The following is an 18841-nucleotide window of genomic DNA, read 5'->3' as shown; positions in this document are numbered from 1 at the left end:
ACGGCGCGGCATGTGTTTGCTGCTACTTCCGGGAACTATTGAGAGGCTCCACGAGCCGCCATTGCTGTAAAAAAAACGTTCCACTGGAGTCAATGGAGTTGTCGCAACTCTCTCTCTATATGGCTCTGGTGGCAGCATCATGCTGTGGGGGTGTTTTTCAGCTGCAGGGACAGGACGACTGGTTGCAATCAAGGGAAAGATGAATGCGGCCAAGTACAGGGATATCCTGGACGAAAACCTTCTCCAGAGTGCTCTGGACCTCAGACTGGGCCTAAGGTTCACCTTCCAACAAGACAATGACCCTAAGCACACCGCTAAAATAACGAAGGAGTGGCTTCACAACAACTCCGTGACTGTTCTTGAATGGCCCAGCCAGAGCCCTGACTTAAACCCAATTGAGCATCTCTGGAGAGACCTGAAAATGGCTGTCCACCAACGTTTACCATCCAACCTGACAGAACTGGAGAGGATCTGCAAGGAGGAATGGCAGAGGATACCCAAATCCAGATGTGAAAAACTTGTTGCATCTTTCCCAAAAAGACTCATGGCTGTATTAGATCAAAAGGGTGCTTCAACTAAATACTGAACAAAGGGTCTGAATACTTAGGACCATGTGATATTTCAGTTTTTCTTTTTTTAAGAAATGTGCAAAAATGTCAACAATTCTGTGTTTTTCTGTCAATATGGGGTGCTGTGTGTACAATAATGAGGAAAAAAAATGAACTTAAATGATTTTAGCAAATGGCTGCAATATAACAAAGAGTGAAAAATTTAAGGGGTCTGAATACTTTCCGTACCCACTGTATATATATATATATATATATATATATATATATATATATATTGTTAGGATCCCGTGTTGTCTGCCCCATGTTTTCTGTTTCACTCGTCACTGATCACGCTCCATGTCAGGTTTTCCTTGTTGTCCGCCCCGTGTTTCACTGTCCTTGTCTAAAAACTACAATTCCCACAATTCCCGGCCTCCCTCACTGCCTGCACTCATCATTGTTCTCACCTGTGTCTCGTTCAGTCTTCATTGTGTCTGTGTATTTAAACCCTGGGTCTTTGTTTAGTGACTGTCGATCGTTGTATGTTGAATGTTGATGTTTGTTCATATTCGCTGCTCCTGTCATCCTCTTGTTCGTTCGAGGCTTCCTTGTCCTTGTGGATGTTTTAGTTTCCTTTTTCCCATTGTGGACCTTTTATTTTGTTCCTGTGTTGTATTGTCATTATTTACTTGAGAATAAAGCCGCATCTGGATCCTCACCTCACGTCTACCTTCTCCTGACTTCCCTTTCAAGACAGAACGATCGACTACACTATATCCAGCGGTACAACAGGCGAATTACCAACTGCTCTGCCTGAAGCAAGGGGACCGACCGGTAGAAGACCACATCCACGACTTCCTTGTTCTGGCGAACGTTTCAGACTTCCCTGACTCCTCCCTTGTGGTCTTCTTCCGGGACAACCTGAGTGACTGGCTGAAGGAGCGGTTGCCACCGGCAACGCACTACTGGAAGCTCCGCGACTTCATGGAGGCAACGTTACTGGTCTGTGGCTCACCGTTCACCGTGGGCGTTGCTGAGGGGGACCCAACCCCCCCTGCGGTGACCCTCCAGTCGTCCATGGCGCTTCCTGTCACGCCAGCTCCACCTGTCAGCAAGCTCACTCCCATGCCAGTTGCTTTCCATGAGCCAGCGCGGCCAACTTCGTCGGCCCGGAGGAGGAATAGAAGATGGGCTTCCGCCTCCCGGCCCACGCCTGCCCCGGTCAGCGAGCCAGAGCCCACGCCTGCCCAGGTCAGCAAGCCTGAGCCCTCGTCAGCCACGGTCAGCGAGCCTGAGCCTGAGCCAGCCACGGTCAACGAGCCTGAGCCCTCGTCATCCCCGGTCAGCGAGCCAGAGCCCGCGTCACCCACGGTCAACCAGCCAGAGCCATTAGCCCCCGATGTCAGTGAGCCAGCACCTGTCGCCACCGCCAGCAGTGAGCCAGCGCCTGTCGCCACCGCCAGCAGAGAGCCAGTGCCTGTAGCCACCGCCAGCAGTGAGCCAGCGCCTGTAGCCATGACCATCCCTGAGCCAGCGCCAGTAGCCATGACCGTCCAAGAGCCAGCTTCAGTAGCCACGACCGTCCAAGAGCCAGCGCCCCCCGAGCCTTCCAGGGCTCCGACTCCCGAGCCTCCCAGAGCTCCGCCTCTCAAGTCTCTCGAGTCTTCCAGGGCTCCTCCTCCCGAGCCTTCTACGGCTCCGCCCACAGTGTACCCCACGGCTCTGCCTGCCTCTGCTCGGCCCCCAGGGTCTCCTGCGGCCCTACCTGCGCCTCCTTCGGCGCCGTCACCCAAGTCTTCGACTGCTCCGCCTCAGAAGTCTTCCTTGGCTCCGCCTCACGCGGCTCCGCCAGCTCCCCCAGTGGCCACTCCTCCTCCCAGGCCCCCTGAACCGGCCTCTGTCCTGTGGCCACCTCCCAGGCCCCCTGAACTGGCCCTTGCCTTGTGGCCAGCCCCCGGGCCACCCAAACCTGTCCCCAGATTGTGGCCGCCTCCCAGACCACCGAAACCTGTCCCTGTCCTGTTGCCACCTTCCAGACCTCCTGAACCAGTCCTTGCCTGGTGGCCACCTCCCTGGCCTCCTAAACCTGTTCCTACCCGGTGGAGGCTCCCCAGGCCACCTGACCCTGGCCCCGTCTCACACCCCCATAGACTGCCTGTCTGCCCTCTTGGCCTCCCTGGTCTGCCTGTCCGCCCCTTGTGCCCCTGTGGACTGCCTAATTGTCCCTTGTGCCTCCTTGGACTGTCTCTGTGTCCCTTGTGCCCCCTTTCGTCTGTCTGTTTTCCCCCCGGGTCTACCCCCTCACTCCTTGGTCATTTTTTGTTTTTGTTGTTTTTGTGGGTCTTTTCCCCTCTAGGACCGTCTGGAATTCGGTCCTTTTGAGGGGGGCCTATGTTACGATCCCGTGTTGTCTGCCCCGTGTTTTCTGTTTCACTCGTCACTGATCACGCTCCATGTCACGTTTTCCTTGTTGTCCGCCCCGTGTTTCACTGTCCTTGTCTAAAAACTACAATTCCCACAATTCCCGGCCTCCCTCACTGCCTGCACTCATCATTGTTCTCACCTGTGTCTCATTCAGTCTTCATTGTGTCTGTGTATTTAGACCCTGGGTCTTTGTTTAGTGACTGTCGATCGTTGTATGTTGAATGTTGATGTTTGTTCATATTCGCTGCTCCTGTCATCCTCTTGTTCGTTCGAGGCTTCCTTGTCCTTGTGGATGTTTTAGTTTCCTTTTTCCCATTGTGGACCTTTTATTTTGTTGCTGTGTTGTATTGTCATTATTTACTTGAGAATAAAGCCGCATCTGGATCCTCACCTCCCGTCTACCTTCTCCTGACTTCCCTTTCATGACATATATAAATAAAACTAAAAGTAACATCATTTAGACTTTATCTATTTGTCTTCCTGCCATGCTGTATGTTTTAAACCAAATTTCAAGATAATAACACCACTCATATAATATTTAATACAACCTCCTGACATTAACGATCAACATTTTCGGAAGGTTAAGCACCTTCTTTCACTGACCATTTGTTCAACAGTAAATAATTACATCATTCTTTTTGTAGCTTGTTCGTGGAAAGTGCCAAAGGGAAATTCACTGCAGTAAGCTGGAGTAAAAGGCTAGTGAAGGTTTCTGTGGGAAAGAATGGCTTGTTTTTTCTACTCTTATCTAATTTTTCTCCAGCACCTACACTGTAGACACTGTTTGCAGCCGATCACAAAGCCATAGTCTTCATACATCACACGAGATACAAAGAGCTTGCCTACATATGCACACGCACACGCGCACACACACACACGCGCGCACACACACACACACACACACACACACACACACACACACACACACACACACACTCCTGCGGGGGATGTGAATAATTTAATACACTCCTGAACCTCACATTGAAGGTGTGGTGAAAGTGAGAACCTTCATCTGACACTAGTAGAGATTTTTGAAATGGCGAAGTGGCCAAAGCTGAGGGCTCATAACCGCGGGTTGCTGGTTCAGACCCCGCAAGAAGCAAATCATAAGCTATCACCATCGTACCCTTGAGCAAGGCACTTAACCCCGGGCAATGTAATACTTGTACTGGAAATCGTTGGTTAAAATGGCCCAGTGTGTGAGATGTTTCAAAATGGACAGGATAAAAGAAAATTCTGTCATTAATTACTTACCCTTTTTCAAACCCATATGCTGTTATTTATTCCATGGAACACAATAGCATAATTATTTTACAAACCATTACACAGATCTTGACAAACAACAGTAAACAGTAACCAGCAGCTATCAAGCTCCAAAAGGGACAGTATAAAATCACCATAAAGATATACACTACCCGTCAAAAGTTTAGGTTCACTTACTCATTATTTATTATTATTTTTTTTCTACTTCACATTTTAGAATAATAGCGAAGTCATAACAAATATGGAAAAACAGAATGGAACTATGGGAATAACATTGTAACTAAAAACATCCAAAATAAATCAATATATATTCTGGCATCTTCAAAGTAGCCACCCTTTGCCTAGAATGTGCAGAAATCTTGCGGTTTTACCCTGGGACCTTTTTAAACCCATCTATGCTGGGCACTTATTGTCTGCTTTTCTTTATTATTCAGTCCAAATCATCCAATAAAATTAATATAATTAAAATTAACATGTTGGCATAATTGTTTTTTGTCTACAAAACTAATGTCATACATTTAAGCATATGCCGTCAGATCAAAAGAACAAAATGAGAAACATTTCAGTCAAGTGACCCCAAACTTTTGAACAGCAGTGTATATGACGACGATACATAAGACGATTTTTTCTGTATTCCAAATATTCTAAAGCCATACTATGGGATTTAGTGAGGAAAAGACCTCAGCAAACATGTATCTATTGCTTCCAAATTTAAAAATGCAGTAACTACATCATTAACGTGTGTTTATTAACTGAACATAAAGCCCAGTTTTTTTATTCTGGACCCTGAGTGAATATCACATTCACATTTCAGTGAATAGTGACTTAAATTTAAGTCTATTCTTCACACATAAAACAATCATATGGCCGGAACTGGAATATAGAGCACAAGTGATATGGAATACTTTTATGATACATTTATGGTGTGTTTTTTGTTGTCCTTTTTGGAGCTTGAGTCAAAAGAACTGTCACTGTATGGCAAGAGCTGTATGGCAAGAGCTGCTTTTGATTCTTCAAAACATTTTCATTTGTCTTCCACAGAAACAATAACAGCATATGGATTTAAAGCGTCATGAGAGTGGGTAAATGATTGCAGAATTGTCATTACTGGGCTGGACTATCCTTTTAACATTACATCAGTGGTTAGTACATTACCAACCATTATCGCAGAAAAGAATGCACTTCGTGGTCCAAAAATCTTATAGAAGAAATTCTTAAAATGTCAAGGTACTGCATTCATTCATCAAGGTCTTCACATCAAGTTGCTACTTAATTTTATAGATAAGTTACTGATGTGTATCCTACTTATTAAAATGCTACTATTCCAAATTTCAACGTCTCACAATGATCATATTGATGTCTTCACTGAGGGTTTTATCATATCCTGTACTTAGACACATGAGACCCCATCCCACATAGAGTTCTAAGGATAGGTGAGTCAGAGAAGTGATGTGTGTTGTACTTGTTATAATTATGAGAATTCAAGTTAATGATGTCATTGTAATGGGACCATGCATGGGCCATCCTGTGACTCACCATGGCAGCAGCATTCTGGCTGGCTTGATGCTGTGCCGCCTTTATCCGGGCCTGTAGGTGAGCAGGTGGGTGAAAGTACTTGCACTTGTCGCGGGTGCAACGGCCCTTGATGTAATCCATGCAAACAATGACGGAGTTCTCGCTGCCGTCCACCATGGCGGCTTCGATGGGGTGGGCATAGCGACAGTCATTCTCCCCACGTGTGCAATTTCCTCGCTGGAACTCCCGACACACCTAAGAGCAGGATAGCAGAGAACAGGCATTTAATTTACATTCCTTTTGTATTTCACAGAACAAAGAAAGTCATACAGAAACAACATGAGTGTGAGTAAACCATGACAGAATTTTCATTTTAAAGGAATAGTTCACCCAAAAATGAAAATTCTCTCATCATTTACTCACCCTCATACCATGCCAGATCTCTGTTGGTCCATATAATGCAAGTGAATGGTGAACAGAACTTTGAAGCTCCAAAAAGCACATAAAGGCAGCATAAAAGTAATCCATACTTTTATATGGTGGTGGTTAAATCTATGTCTTCTGGAGCAACCTAATTGATTTCAGGTGAGAACAGACGTAAATATAATTCCTTTTTCACTATAAATTCTCCTCCATGATCAGTATGTGGCTATACGCACAAAAATAAAAGAATGTGAAAGTGGAGATTTATAGTAAAATAATAATAATAATAATTACAAAAAAACTTGCATCATGATCTGTTTATCACCTACACCCATCATACAGTCTCTGAAGACAAGGATTTAACCACTGGATTCTTATACATTACTTTAATGCTGCATTTACATCCTTTTAAGGCTTCAAAGTTCTGGTCACCATTCACTTGCATTGTGAGGACCTAGAGATGAGATCATTTTTCTAAAAATCTTTGTTTGTGTTCTGCTAAAGAAAGAAAATCATACACATCTGGGTGGCATGAGGGTGAGTAAATGATGAGAGAATTGTAATTTATGAGTGCACTATCCCTTTAAGATAAGTTTTATTTTTTAGATCTCTAACCTAAATATGAGGAAAAGTAAGAGTGAATCTTGCTAACTCCTTAAATAAAAGCAAGTTTGTTACTGTTTAACACCTCAAGCTTGTCTGTGCGAACATGTTTCTGCGTTGAGTTTCCATTGCCCATGGCAATACCGGTGGGACTCCCTGGGACAAGCATGGGGGCGCTGGGCAGAAGTTCGGGCATGAGGCTGATGCCCGGACTCATGTGACTCAGGTACGGACTGAATGCCATGCTTGGACTGTTGGCCAAGGAATGAGTTACTGGGAAAGAGGTCTGGATTAAAGAAAAAGACAGAAGAACAAAAGGGGGCAATGAACCAAAGTTTCAAAGCCAAGAGAAACAGTGATGATCCAAACGTTATTGAGCTGTTTGGTCATGAAGTACATTTTTAGGCCAAAACAAATAGCTCAAATTTGGTTTGGCTCCCTCAGGAAATTCCAACTGGTTTTTAAAAAAGTTGTTTTCGATTTATGAGTAAAATAAGGTCTGTGGTTACCATTATTTAAAGAGACTTTAACATTTTGTTTTATAATTTGAACAGTCAGACCTCATACATAAATTTGTTATGACTTGGTTTACCCTTTAAATCACAAGTTAACAAGTTACTACAAGGACTACAATGGTTGTCTGATTCGTCAAGACTGCAACCTTGTGTCCATTGAAGTCCTTATTGAGCAACTTCAATTTTTAAAGAAAACAGCGGCCTGAAATGTACATTTGAGGTCATTTTGAGAGTAATTATGCTGTAAAACAAAATGTGAAACCCATTAAAAAATTCTAAATACTCAAAAATGGGAATACTTTTCCTGGTTTTAGGACTTCAAACTAAAAAGCTCTGATAATGTGCTCTCACTATGGGCTGCAGCTGAGCTCCAGGCAGCATGAACTGCATCTGCTGGGCCAGCATAGCGGCTGCAGTCTTCTGCTGGATCAGGTTGTTCCTGCCATTTATCTCCAGCTGCGTCTTCAGATGAGGCGGAGGATGCAGGTACTTGCAGTTATCCCGTGCACAGCGGCCCTTAGAGAGGTTGAAGTGGGAGACAGAGAGAGAGAAGGAGATGAAATGCACTGAATCTCAGTTACTAAAGGATCTAAGATTGCGTGACAGTGAGATAAGGTTCCATAATTGAGAGGATAAATAAAATGGGAATCCCTAGATATTTGGCTGCAGTGATTCCAACTTGCTACTACAATAGAAAGTTCCCAAAGATATTAAATTAAAAGACAATGGCATAATCTCAAGAGGGCTAAAACTCTTTTTGCAAAGGTCTGAAAATTAAATGATTAAAAGAAATGGCCCAATGTAAAGTAACAAACAGAAAGAAAAAAGAAAAAAAAAAAAACTTATTTTCCACATCTTTTCTACATTCTGTTCATCTGTGAAGCTGACAGAAACATTATAGAGTTATAGAGCCCTTGTGACTCGTTTTACATGCTCATTCTGTGTCAGACTTGTATCATGACTGCCATGCTTGTCATCCAACTGTCCGAGCAACACGTTTAGCGCAAAGCAACAGACACGGTTAAATACACACACACCTCACGATCACGAGCAAGTCAATTAGCATTGAGAGACATACTGTAATGTCATTAATTCTGCAATGTGAAATCTGAAAGAGATCACGCTCCCTCGTTCCACATACCTTGCAGACAGTCTTTGGATGAACCTGGTCTCTCTCACTAGATTCAATTTTTTAAAACATTATCTAGTTCTAACAACAGTTAAAGGGTTTGTTCTCACAAAAATGAAAATTCTGTAATCATTCACTCAGCCTATGTTGTTCCAAACCTGTATGATTTTCTTTTTCACTGGGGATGGGAATCATAATTTAACATTTCCAGTTCCGATTTGGACTCCAATTCCTTAGTGTCTCAATTAAAGATTCTTACATTTGTGGAAGAAATGTTTGGAAATAAGAAATGCAATTCTTATTGCATTTACTTTCCTTGGCAGCCTGCTGCCAAATGATAGGATCACTTCAGATATCATCAAAGCAGAGAGACTTTTTACAAGCATTTTAGGGTCATTAATTTTTTATAAAATTCCACTGATTACAATAAAACTTGTAACGTGTTGGCCTATATTTAACTACACATTGTCATATGAACAACCAGTCAGTAAATGCACTTCCTGATTTAAAGACCTTAATTTAGTACAACATTAGATACTGTAACACGGTAACAGTTCTTGGTTAATTTCAAGCTGGACATGATGGAAGTCGGATTCACCAGAAAGAACAGGCTCCTACTGTAGGAGTCATTCATTTTGGTACCGCATAGGTCTGGGTATTGATACAGATTACCCGATTCGATTTCGGCATACAAGGTCTCGATTAGATGCGATTCAATATCGATTCATATGGGTGATGATGATATCATCTTGCTTACATATGAAAGAAATTCTTTCTCAGTTAATTCTGTTAATTATAAAAGGGACCTTCTAGGCACAACTTGAAAATATTAATTTCACAAATACTATTTTCATTAGCTTTTCATATCACATGTTTCTTTTTAACATGTGTAATTTGTAATATTTAAAGGTAAAGTTGAAGAGTTTTTTTTATTTTTTAACCACTCCACAGATTTCATATTAGCAAACTATAGATTTGGCAAGTCGTTTAGGACATCTACTTTGTACATTACATGAGTAATTTTTCCAACAATTGTTTACAGACAGATTGTTTCACTTTTAATTGACTATATCACAATTCCAGTGGGTCAGAAGTTTACATACACTAAGTGAACTGTGCCTTTAAGCAGCTTGGAATATTCCAGAAAAGGATGTCAAGCTTTTAGACAATTAGCTTCTGATTGGAGGTGTACTAAATTGGAGGTGTACCTGTGGGTGTATTTAAAGGTCTACCTTCAAACTCAGTGCCTCTTTGCTTGACATCATGGGAAAATCAAAAAGAAATCAGCCAAGAACTCAGAAAACAAACTGTTGACCTCCACAAGTCTGGTTCAACCTTGGGAGCAATTTCCAAATGCCTGAAGTTACCACGTTCATCTGTATAGACAACAGTACCCAAGTATAAACACCATGGGACTAGGGGTGTGCGATATTGACAAAAAATTATATCTAAATATTTTCTGGGATTTTGCCGATAACGATAAACAAATTATATTTTGCATCCTTCAAAAAAAACAATGTTTTGTAGAAGAGAATGTCTTCAAAAGTAGTTTAAAACCATCTCTATCAACCGCTTGAATTGGCACCATGTCTTCTGCAATGTAATTGATGACAGCATTTGTTATTTCTTGGCATCTGTCGCTTTTTTTGTTGTAAGGAACTTTTTTGCTAAATGATTCGGCCAAAATTTGTTGAGTGTGTTTTTTTGCTTTTACCCTGTCAGCTGCAGGCGTGTTGTGTTCAGTTGACTCGCAAAGCTTTTCATATTCAGTGCGTTGGGTAGTTCGAAGATGGTGAAACAGGTAGGTCATCGAGTTGTTTTTGACTGTAATAAATTTTCGGCAGTTTGCAGATTGCCATTTTTTTTACTAGCATCTGACCTTTCAAAACCAAACCAACTCCATGCTATTGATGACTACCCACGTCTAGCAATTAAATCTATCGTGGGTTGTGAGGTTGTTGGTGTTTGATGATCTTCTCCTCTAGCCGTTTCTTCGCTCATTTATTACTACTGTCATACCGCAATCTAATGTGCAACATCACAATCTGAATACGCATGTGCAGTAGTATATACTACTTTGCTACAGCACGCAGTGAATTCTTGGACACTTAATACAGCTTTTTGATTGGTTTTTGAAATTGAGTGACATACTCGATAATGTGATTTTGCATATCGTTAAAACAACAATTGCGATAATATTGTAGAAGATATATATCGCACACCCCTACATGGAACCACGCAGCCATCATACCACTCAGGAAGGAGACGCATTCTGTCTCCTAGAGATGAAAGTATTTTGGTGCAAAAAGTGCAAATCAATCCCAGAACAACAGCAAAGGACCTTGTGAAGATGCTGGAGGAAACAGGTAGACAAGTATCTATATCCACAGTAAAACAAGTCATATATCGATGTAATCTGAAAGGCCACTCTGCAAGGAAGAAGGCAATGCTCCAAAATCACCATAAAAAAGCCAGGCTACAGTTTGCAAGTGCACATGGGGAAAAAGGTCTTACTTTTTGGAGAAATTTCCTCTGGTCTGATGCAACAAAAAAGTTTGGAAAAAGGGTGAGGCTCACAAGCCGAAGAACACCACCCCAACCGTGAAGCATGGGGGTGGCAGCATCATGTTGAGGGGGTGCTTTACTGCTGGAGCGACTGGTGCACTTCACAAAATAGATGGCATCATGAGGAAGGACAATTATGTGGATAATGGGTCTTCCAAATTGACATTGACCCCAAGCATACCTCCAAAGTTGTGGCAAAATGGTTTAAGGACAACAAAATCAAGGTATTGTAGTGGCCACCCCAAAGCCCTGACCTCAATCCAATAGAACATTTGTGGTCAGAACTGAAAAGAAAAAGTGTGTGCAAGCAAGGAGGCCTACAATCCTGACTCAGATACACCAGTTCTGTCTGGAGGAATGAGCCAAAATTCCAGCAACTTATTGTTAGAAGCTTGTGGAAGGCAACCCAAAATGTTTGACCCAAGTTAAAACTATTTAAAGGCAATACTACCAAATACTAACAAAGTGTATGTAAACTTCTGACCCACTGGGAATATGATGAAAGATAGAAAAGCTGAAGTAAGTAATTCTCTCTACTATTATTCTGACATTTCACATTCTTAAAATAAAATAGTGATCATAACTGACCTAAGACAGTGAATGTTTTCTACGATTAAATGTCTAAATTATGAAAAACTGAGTTTAAATGTATTTGTAAGGTGTATGTAAACTTCTGTCCTCAACTATATTTATATTGATATGTAGAGCACGTGCCAAGTTGGTACTGTGTCTTTAAGATTACTGGAATCAGCCAGTAAGTGAATATTATTTTATTGTTTTTAAATCAACAACTGACTGTAAAGAAAAGAAAGGATATTAAAAGAGACATTATTCAATGACAAATTTATTGTGTGGATCATGTCGTTGGACACAGTTCGAGTCAAACCAAACTTTTACTCTTAGTGTTGAACTTTTCCACCAAAATACTACTCAAAAACTGGAGAGTGAAATCTGAACATTTACCAGCCAATGGATAACCACAGGCACTTTTAGTCCCATAGCGCAAATGTTTGTTGCATATGGGAGTAATTTACAAGAGAATTGTGCAGAGAGTAAAAGATCAATCTTGAGATGTAAGAATCGATACAGATCATTCAAACCATTATCACGATACATCGGAAAATGTATATTTTTACCCAGTTCTAGAGTTTCGTATGGTAGATTAAAAAAAGCTGGCTCCATTTTTTATTTGTTTGGGACTGGGACTGCACTGTTCATGCTGTGTTTCACACTGCACACATTCATTTGGAAACCGCATTACTCTGGTTACGCTGAGTCTTTTTGTTTACGCGTTGTAGATTTGAAAGAACGGGCTCATAAGTTTGAGAATTGGACCACACGGGTCACCGTTAAACACCATGTGTTTTGTGCTATAGATTCTGTATAGGGCGGTGGCACTGAATTGCCCTGCAGAGGGTATTGTAGAACGGTATTTCAGTCAGCGTCAGCGAAAAAGTGCAGGTGTAAATACTGTGAACCGAATGCCATAATCATATAGTTCTGGTATTTAAAAAACAAAATGGAACCGGTTCTGAGTAAGAAGCAGTTCTCGGTTCCCAACCCTATCTTTCACAAAAAGGAGATGTTTAGCAGGATGTGCACATCACGCTTTCCTATTAAGGGAAAGTAAATAGTAACAAGGGGCTGTCTATGTCTCCAAAAAAGACATTAAAGCATGGTGAAAGTACCATAACAGTAATCCATTTTATAGTCTTTGGTGCTTTTTGTCATTTTGCTGATTACCATTCACTTTCATTGTGTGGAAAAGGCTAACATTCTGCAAAACATCTCTTTTTGTTCCATGGAAGAACAAAATAACAGGTTTAAAATTACATGAGGGTGAATAAATCATGACAGAATTTACATTTCTGGGTGAACTGTTCCTTTAAAATAAATCACTGTAAATGGCTAAATTCAGGCTTGGCTGAAAGACATTCGATAAAATAATTATTTTATAGGTTTTACTGCCTGTGCAATACACTTGACTGCCCACAAAAGATCATGCTTTTCCTTTAATGTATTCTTGAGGAAGGCATAAAACACATCTTAATCCTCAACATTGCTCTTGTAGACGTCATCTTCCTGTATGCCTGAAGAGTTACGAGTCGCTCTGTCAGCAGGCACGCAAAGGCAATAATAACTTGAATTGCTTTTAAATACTCTAATTCTCTGTTATTTGGCATCCCTGGACAAGAGACTCCATTTTCACTTGCTCATGTCATTACAGCTCCTAACAGGGTGTTGGGCACACAAACAGAGCAAAGCTGCTTAGCATGGAACACACCGTCCCAACAGAATGGAATCTGAATGGAATCCTGACACAACACCAATGGAATCCAAATGGAATTTGGAAATGATGGGATGTGTGAAATGTTTACAGATCAGATGGAATGTAAAAGTGTCATTCCATACAAACAAGATTTTTAACTGTCCAACAGCTAAATCAATTTAAAAATGTGTTTACATACGTCCACCATTCTCCTCTGTACAAGCAGAACACGGATCTGTATCAGATGACAGAGGTAAGCCAGAATTGCGAGACAGAATTTCTTTCTCTCTGACTCCATGTGGCGACATACAGTATATGTGATATTTGCATTAAGCTCCCAAAACACATGCATCACCGTTATTATGAGGGTAGCATTTCACATAAAGACTTCAGCTGCATCCGAAAGCTGCCTTGCTGCCTCACTGCTTAGTCAATGACTTCATAGGCATGATTTGCATATAAAAGGCACCTTGAAAGAACGCTGGATTCAAACAGTTCTCTAAGTCACTGTAAAGTTATGTCTAATGATCTAAAACTAATTCAAGTAAGCTTTAGACATAACCAAGAAAATATTTAGTAGCTACAATGCTTTTTTCATTAGAAATGACTACAGTGACTAAAACACTTGTCTGCGTCTTCAGTAGACTACAGCTTTAAGCAGTGATGAAGTCCTAACAAAATCCGAAGCAAGAGAGCGTGGGGGTGTCTCTTTGCTGGCCAGTGTGATGAGGTGCACTTAATGGAGATGAAAGTGGGTGTCTGGTGTCAGCGTGCAGGGACAGCGTGATCAATGTGCGCTGTGGTGACGAGGATTGGAGATGTTCCACCGTCATACTGCACATTCAATGCAACTCCCACACATGCGGCTTCAATCTAATGCGACTAAGGAGGTCTATAATATTTGGAGACAGCTGGCACTCCCATTCATCTAAATGGCTGTTGCTCAGCTGGTATATGCTTTTTGCCCTCATAATCTACCAGCAGGGGCAAACCAAGCCAGGCTAATCAGCCAAAACTTGACCCCTTGTTTATCTCCATAAAACCTTCACAGGCAAGACACAAACATGAGGGGAGATACATTGCTACAGCTATGTGCAACACTGTTAATTGTGTGCCTTCACACTTGTATGTCTCTCTCCCACACTGCCATAGAAAGCAGTTGCATCAGCGGTGTGTGCTGTGGCAGTGTGTGTGTGTCTGTGTGTATAATGAGCAGGCCATCTCAGAGGAGCAGACAGGTGATCCTGCCAAAGCACACGAGAACAAGCCTCAGAGCCATCTTTAACATTCTGGAAGACACAAAGAAAACAGCGCTAATTTAAACAGCACACAGGGGTACAGAAAACACAGGCCATAACCAGAGAGATATGAGGGAAATGTACTGAGGGCACTACAGAAAAGAAGGAGAGATGAAAAACTGTAAGTCATGTCATGTAGGATGGACTAGGTCAGGGATCTCCTCTGCGTAGTCATGGTAACACACCCGGCAACCGTGAGCAAGTTTTGCCTCATACTGTCTCCTCAATACTGATTGGCCAGAGAGGAAGAAAGGGAGAGGGAAGATGAAAATGAAAGAGACAATGAAAAAAAATGATATTCACTGATATATATCTGAATTTGATAAAATAAACCTTTTCACATTTGTGATTTTATTTCTTTTGCCAAATTATATTTCTAAATGCCATTTTTTTTTTTTTTGGAGCATTTTAGTTTTGTCCCTGAAGTCAATTTATAATGTTTGTTAAGGTTGGCTGCAAGAAAAAATACTGAAAACGTAGACTGACGAAAAAACGTGAAGGAACACAAAAAACGCATGAGGTATGAACAACACCTAGGACATCTAAATGTAAATTACTTTTGTTTTGATGGTCCTTTAAGGACCATTAATGTTTCTTGCATTGTGACATTTTCAGAACACCCAAGCACATTTTATCCCCCAAGTCTCATTACTGTAATTCATCCAGACATTTTACCTTTACTAACCAATGTTTTCAACAGGAATTGTTTTTATTGTATTACTCATAATTAGAGTTAGATAGACATATTGGTTTTACTGATTAATCATGCCGATAGTTGCTTTTTGGAACTATCGGTTATCTGTAAAAAAAAAAAACTATTTCAAAATGATTATTCCTATTATTCTGCATCGATTAATCAGTGCTAATAGTTGCTTTTTGGAACTATCGGTTATCTGAAAAAATCTACGTAGTTTTTTTTATTATTATTATTCCTTTTTTATTATTATGTGTTTCTCTATGGCCATTAATGGAGGATTTTGCAGTCAGAACGGCTTGGTTCTACAGTAAAACAGCAACCTGTTTCCTCAGCAGAGGTGAAATAGGGATCGTAGGGATTTGCTGTATCTAAATTAGTGCCGTCAGTCTATTAAACTTTTTAATCGCATAATTTCTTTTAGTTAATCACGAATAATTGCAGATTTTGAAAATGCAAAAGTTTGACTATATATATAACTTCTATTCTTGTCAAAAGTAAATTTATTTCCATCTTAGGAAAGAAAACAAAGCATTATTTCACAATATAATGCTTTATTAACATTTTCCAAACAAAGCCTTCCACAATATAAAAGAACGAAATGCACTAAAATAGCACCAATTCAAGTAACATCAAACGATTCCCAAAGTCTAAGTGGGAGTTTGACTAATTGAAAGAACTAGTCCCCATAGGTAGACTGTGGTTATCAGCTTTGTTACAGCAATCATGAAGCTGCAGTCATGATTCGTGTCAGGGTGTCAATGCCAGCATCACTTTTAACTCACCATGAAAAGCACATGCCGAAAAACATGTCTCATTCTGCGTTTTGGTGATAGTTAAGATTTGGTGTTCTTCTGTGGTAATTAAAATGCACCTTACATTAGTCTGAAAAATACTTGATTTCTATCACAAGTCCCATCTGGGATTGTTTTGTACATCAAATAACAGCACCAAGAGCTCTTTCTCCATTTTATTACTGCTAGGAAAACGCTGTCAGAGATTGTTTCTATCATAGGAGAAAGCGTAACAGTCAACTAGTGTGTTACGACAGTACCGCCCATAGAATGTCTATGGGACTGCCGAATTACCCTATTTTATGCTAAGCTTGTAGGCTCTTGAGATGAGCTCTGGCGCTGTTGTGTTTGTGGTGTGTGAGTCAGTGTAATGACACAATATAAAGGTTCCACTATTCACACCAGAGTTTATGCTGTATTAAAAGTAAATGCATTAATAACGATTAAGGAAAATGAACACATTAAACTTTAAATGCATGCGTTAATTCTGACAGCTCTAATCTGCACTCATTGACAATTTTAATTCTTATATTTATCTTCACTTCAATGCATATTTTGATTAGATAATAAAGTGTTCTATATTGAAGCTAAAAAAAAACACCACATACATCATGTCTCCAACAGCATATCTTCTGAAAAATAAAAAACGTATTTCTCATTAAGCAATTGGATGAAATACATAAATACTGCACACACACACACACACACACACACACACACACACACACACACACACACACACACACACACACACACACACACACACACACACACACACACACACAGCCCTGGTGAATGTATAGGCTATAAAAGTAAAATTTGGTAAATAATTAAATATAGAGCATCGTAACAGAGCCCAGTGTTCGACATTTCAAAATAAGAGTCCTGTTTACTAATTTTGGACTGTCAGAGTACACTTCTTTTTGTTGTTTTTGTGTTAAACTATCGGCCATTTCCACCACCTTAGTTATTGTTATTGGCAAAACCACTAATGGTCGACCTCTAGTCGCAATGACCATATTTAATGACTAAATACGTCATAAATACTTTTTTTTGCATTGCGGTAATGAGAATTAGGGGGTAAAATGTGCATAACTGTCATAAAAATAATGTCACAATGTATAAATGGTCCAAAAATAGGCTTCATTTTCTTTGTGTAAAATGTAATTTCTTACATTTTACAGAGTAAGAAAATCCTGTTTTTCAGTATATGCACCCATTGCATGTTTTTACATTCCCGGAACAGTCTTTCACAGTCTCCATTTATTGCAGAATAAATAAGATTTCAATTCATGTGATATAGAAGCCAATGACAATTGAAGTACTTACTGGTTTAGTTTAGCAGACAAAGGACTTTGCATGCACCATTGCTACATCAATACCTGAATCACATTTACATAGACTAGCTGACTGCCTAAATTCATCCATCTCTGCTAGGTTTTCAAGCAAACCATATAGGATTAATGGTCAATGAATACAAAGCAAAAGCTTGTGCATCAGGGGCTGGTAGAAGGAAGGACACTGTAACAGCCATTAGGGGATGTCGATAAATTAGCAGAGAGGCAGAGGGATGGAGAGTAGAGACAGGAATAGGGGGATGATAGTGGCTCTGGAAATAAATGTTGGAGCCATTTTTAACATGTCTAATATTTATTGATAAAAAGAATAAATCAATGATAATGTTGGCATCAGACTGCACTGAAAACATTTTACACAATTAAATCCAACAAGATTTGTAAATTTTCTGTGCAAAACTCACCACCACAGTGCTGTAGGTGCTTGCCAGGGCAATACTTTGAACATTATTATGCACTTGCTATAGTATTTTAGGTTGTTGCTTACTATAAGAGCCCACCTCAAGTCTATAAATATGCATCCTTCAATTTAAATGGGATATTTAAAATCTGTTTTATAGCCTGTCATGCACAAATCCAAAGTCTGAATACTTGCAAAAGTAAAAGACACCTCTCCTCAAAAATCTGGATGATTTGAGGTATTACTTATATCTGTAACACAAGATGTATGTACAAGTTACGTGCCGAAGTTGAAAACTTGGGGTTAGAGGTTTGTTTAAATCCCTAACCCTAAATATGGGCAATAGTTATAGAAATGCGTGCCTTAGCAAACATCAATAAAAACATCAAGAAGGATTAAACTCTTAAAATGAAATTCCTTCATCTCTCTCCCTCATTTATTTTATCAAGCTCTTCTCTCCCTCTCTCAGTCAAAACAGCAATCTGACCCTGAGTTTTTAGAAAATAATGGCTGGCTGCTTTTCTGTGCTGATAAAACAATCAAACAATTTGATGAGTGACTAATCTACACAGGCCATTGCTTAAAACTGTACCACTGCTCAGAGAGATTACTGCATGCAGTCGGCTGGTCACTGGTACTATTGACAGGGCTCATGTAAACTTTCTCGCTGCTCCTCCTGAGCTCCATGCTGCACAGAGCCAAAACAAGTGTCCAAAAAATATATTCTAGCTCAATAAAAGAGGAGACAGCTGCTGCACTCAGACAGAGATGCCATTTTTGTGTCTTTCGCTGCACATAAACTCATACAAAGACACATACAAACACGTTTGTTGCGCTCATGGCACAATTCTCAGTGCCTAATGTATTATTGATCAACAGGTTTAGACTAGCAGTTTCCTGAAATAAAGATTGAAAAAATAAAATAAAAGGTATAACACAAAACATTTGAGCATCTAATCTATAAATACTGTGCCTCTAAAACACTGATCACACACTTAAAAATAAAAGCATAATAGACCCACTATTAAAGTACAAAAATGTACTAT

The 18841-nt window shown here is 40.3% G+C and overlaps 1 protein-coding gene across 7 annotated transcripts in view; it reads right to left on the bottom strand.

Moving 5' to 3' along the window:
- The window catches only part of mbnl3 (muscleblind-like splicing regulator 3), a 64285-nt gene that overhangs the window by 21346 nt on the left and 24098 nt on the right, over nt 1–18841 (bottom strand). For all 7 annotated transcript variants that reach the window (XM_052149384.1, XM_052149383.1, XM_052149386.1 and 4 more), the window contains exons 3-5: nt 7643–7807; nt 6862–7062; nt 5772–6005 (exon numbers count right to left, since the gene is read on the bottom strand). In XM_052149384.1, the coding sequence (XP_052005344.1) occupies nt 5772–6005; nt 6862–7062; nt 7643–7807 (600 nt within the window). The remainder of the gene's footprint in view (nt 1–5771; nt 6006–6861; nt 7063–7642; nt 7808–18841) is intronic.

This window comes from Xyrauchen texanus, chromosome 19 (genome assembly GCF_025860055.1).
Source record: "Xyrauchen texanus isolate HMW12.3.18 chromosome 19, RBS_HiC_50CHRs, whole genome shotgun sequence".
Lineage (NCBI taxonomy): Eukaryota > Metazoa > Chordata > Actinopteri > Cypriniformes > Catostomidae > Xyrauchen > Xyrauchen texanus.
Note: the sequence above shows the minus strand (reverse complement) of the source record. Positions and strands in the feature narration are given on the sequence as shown.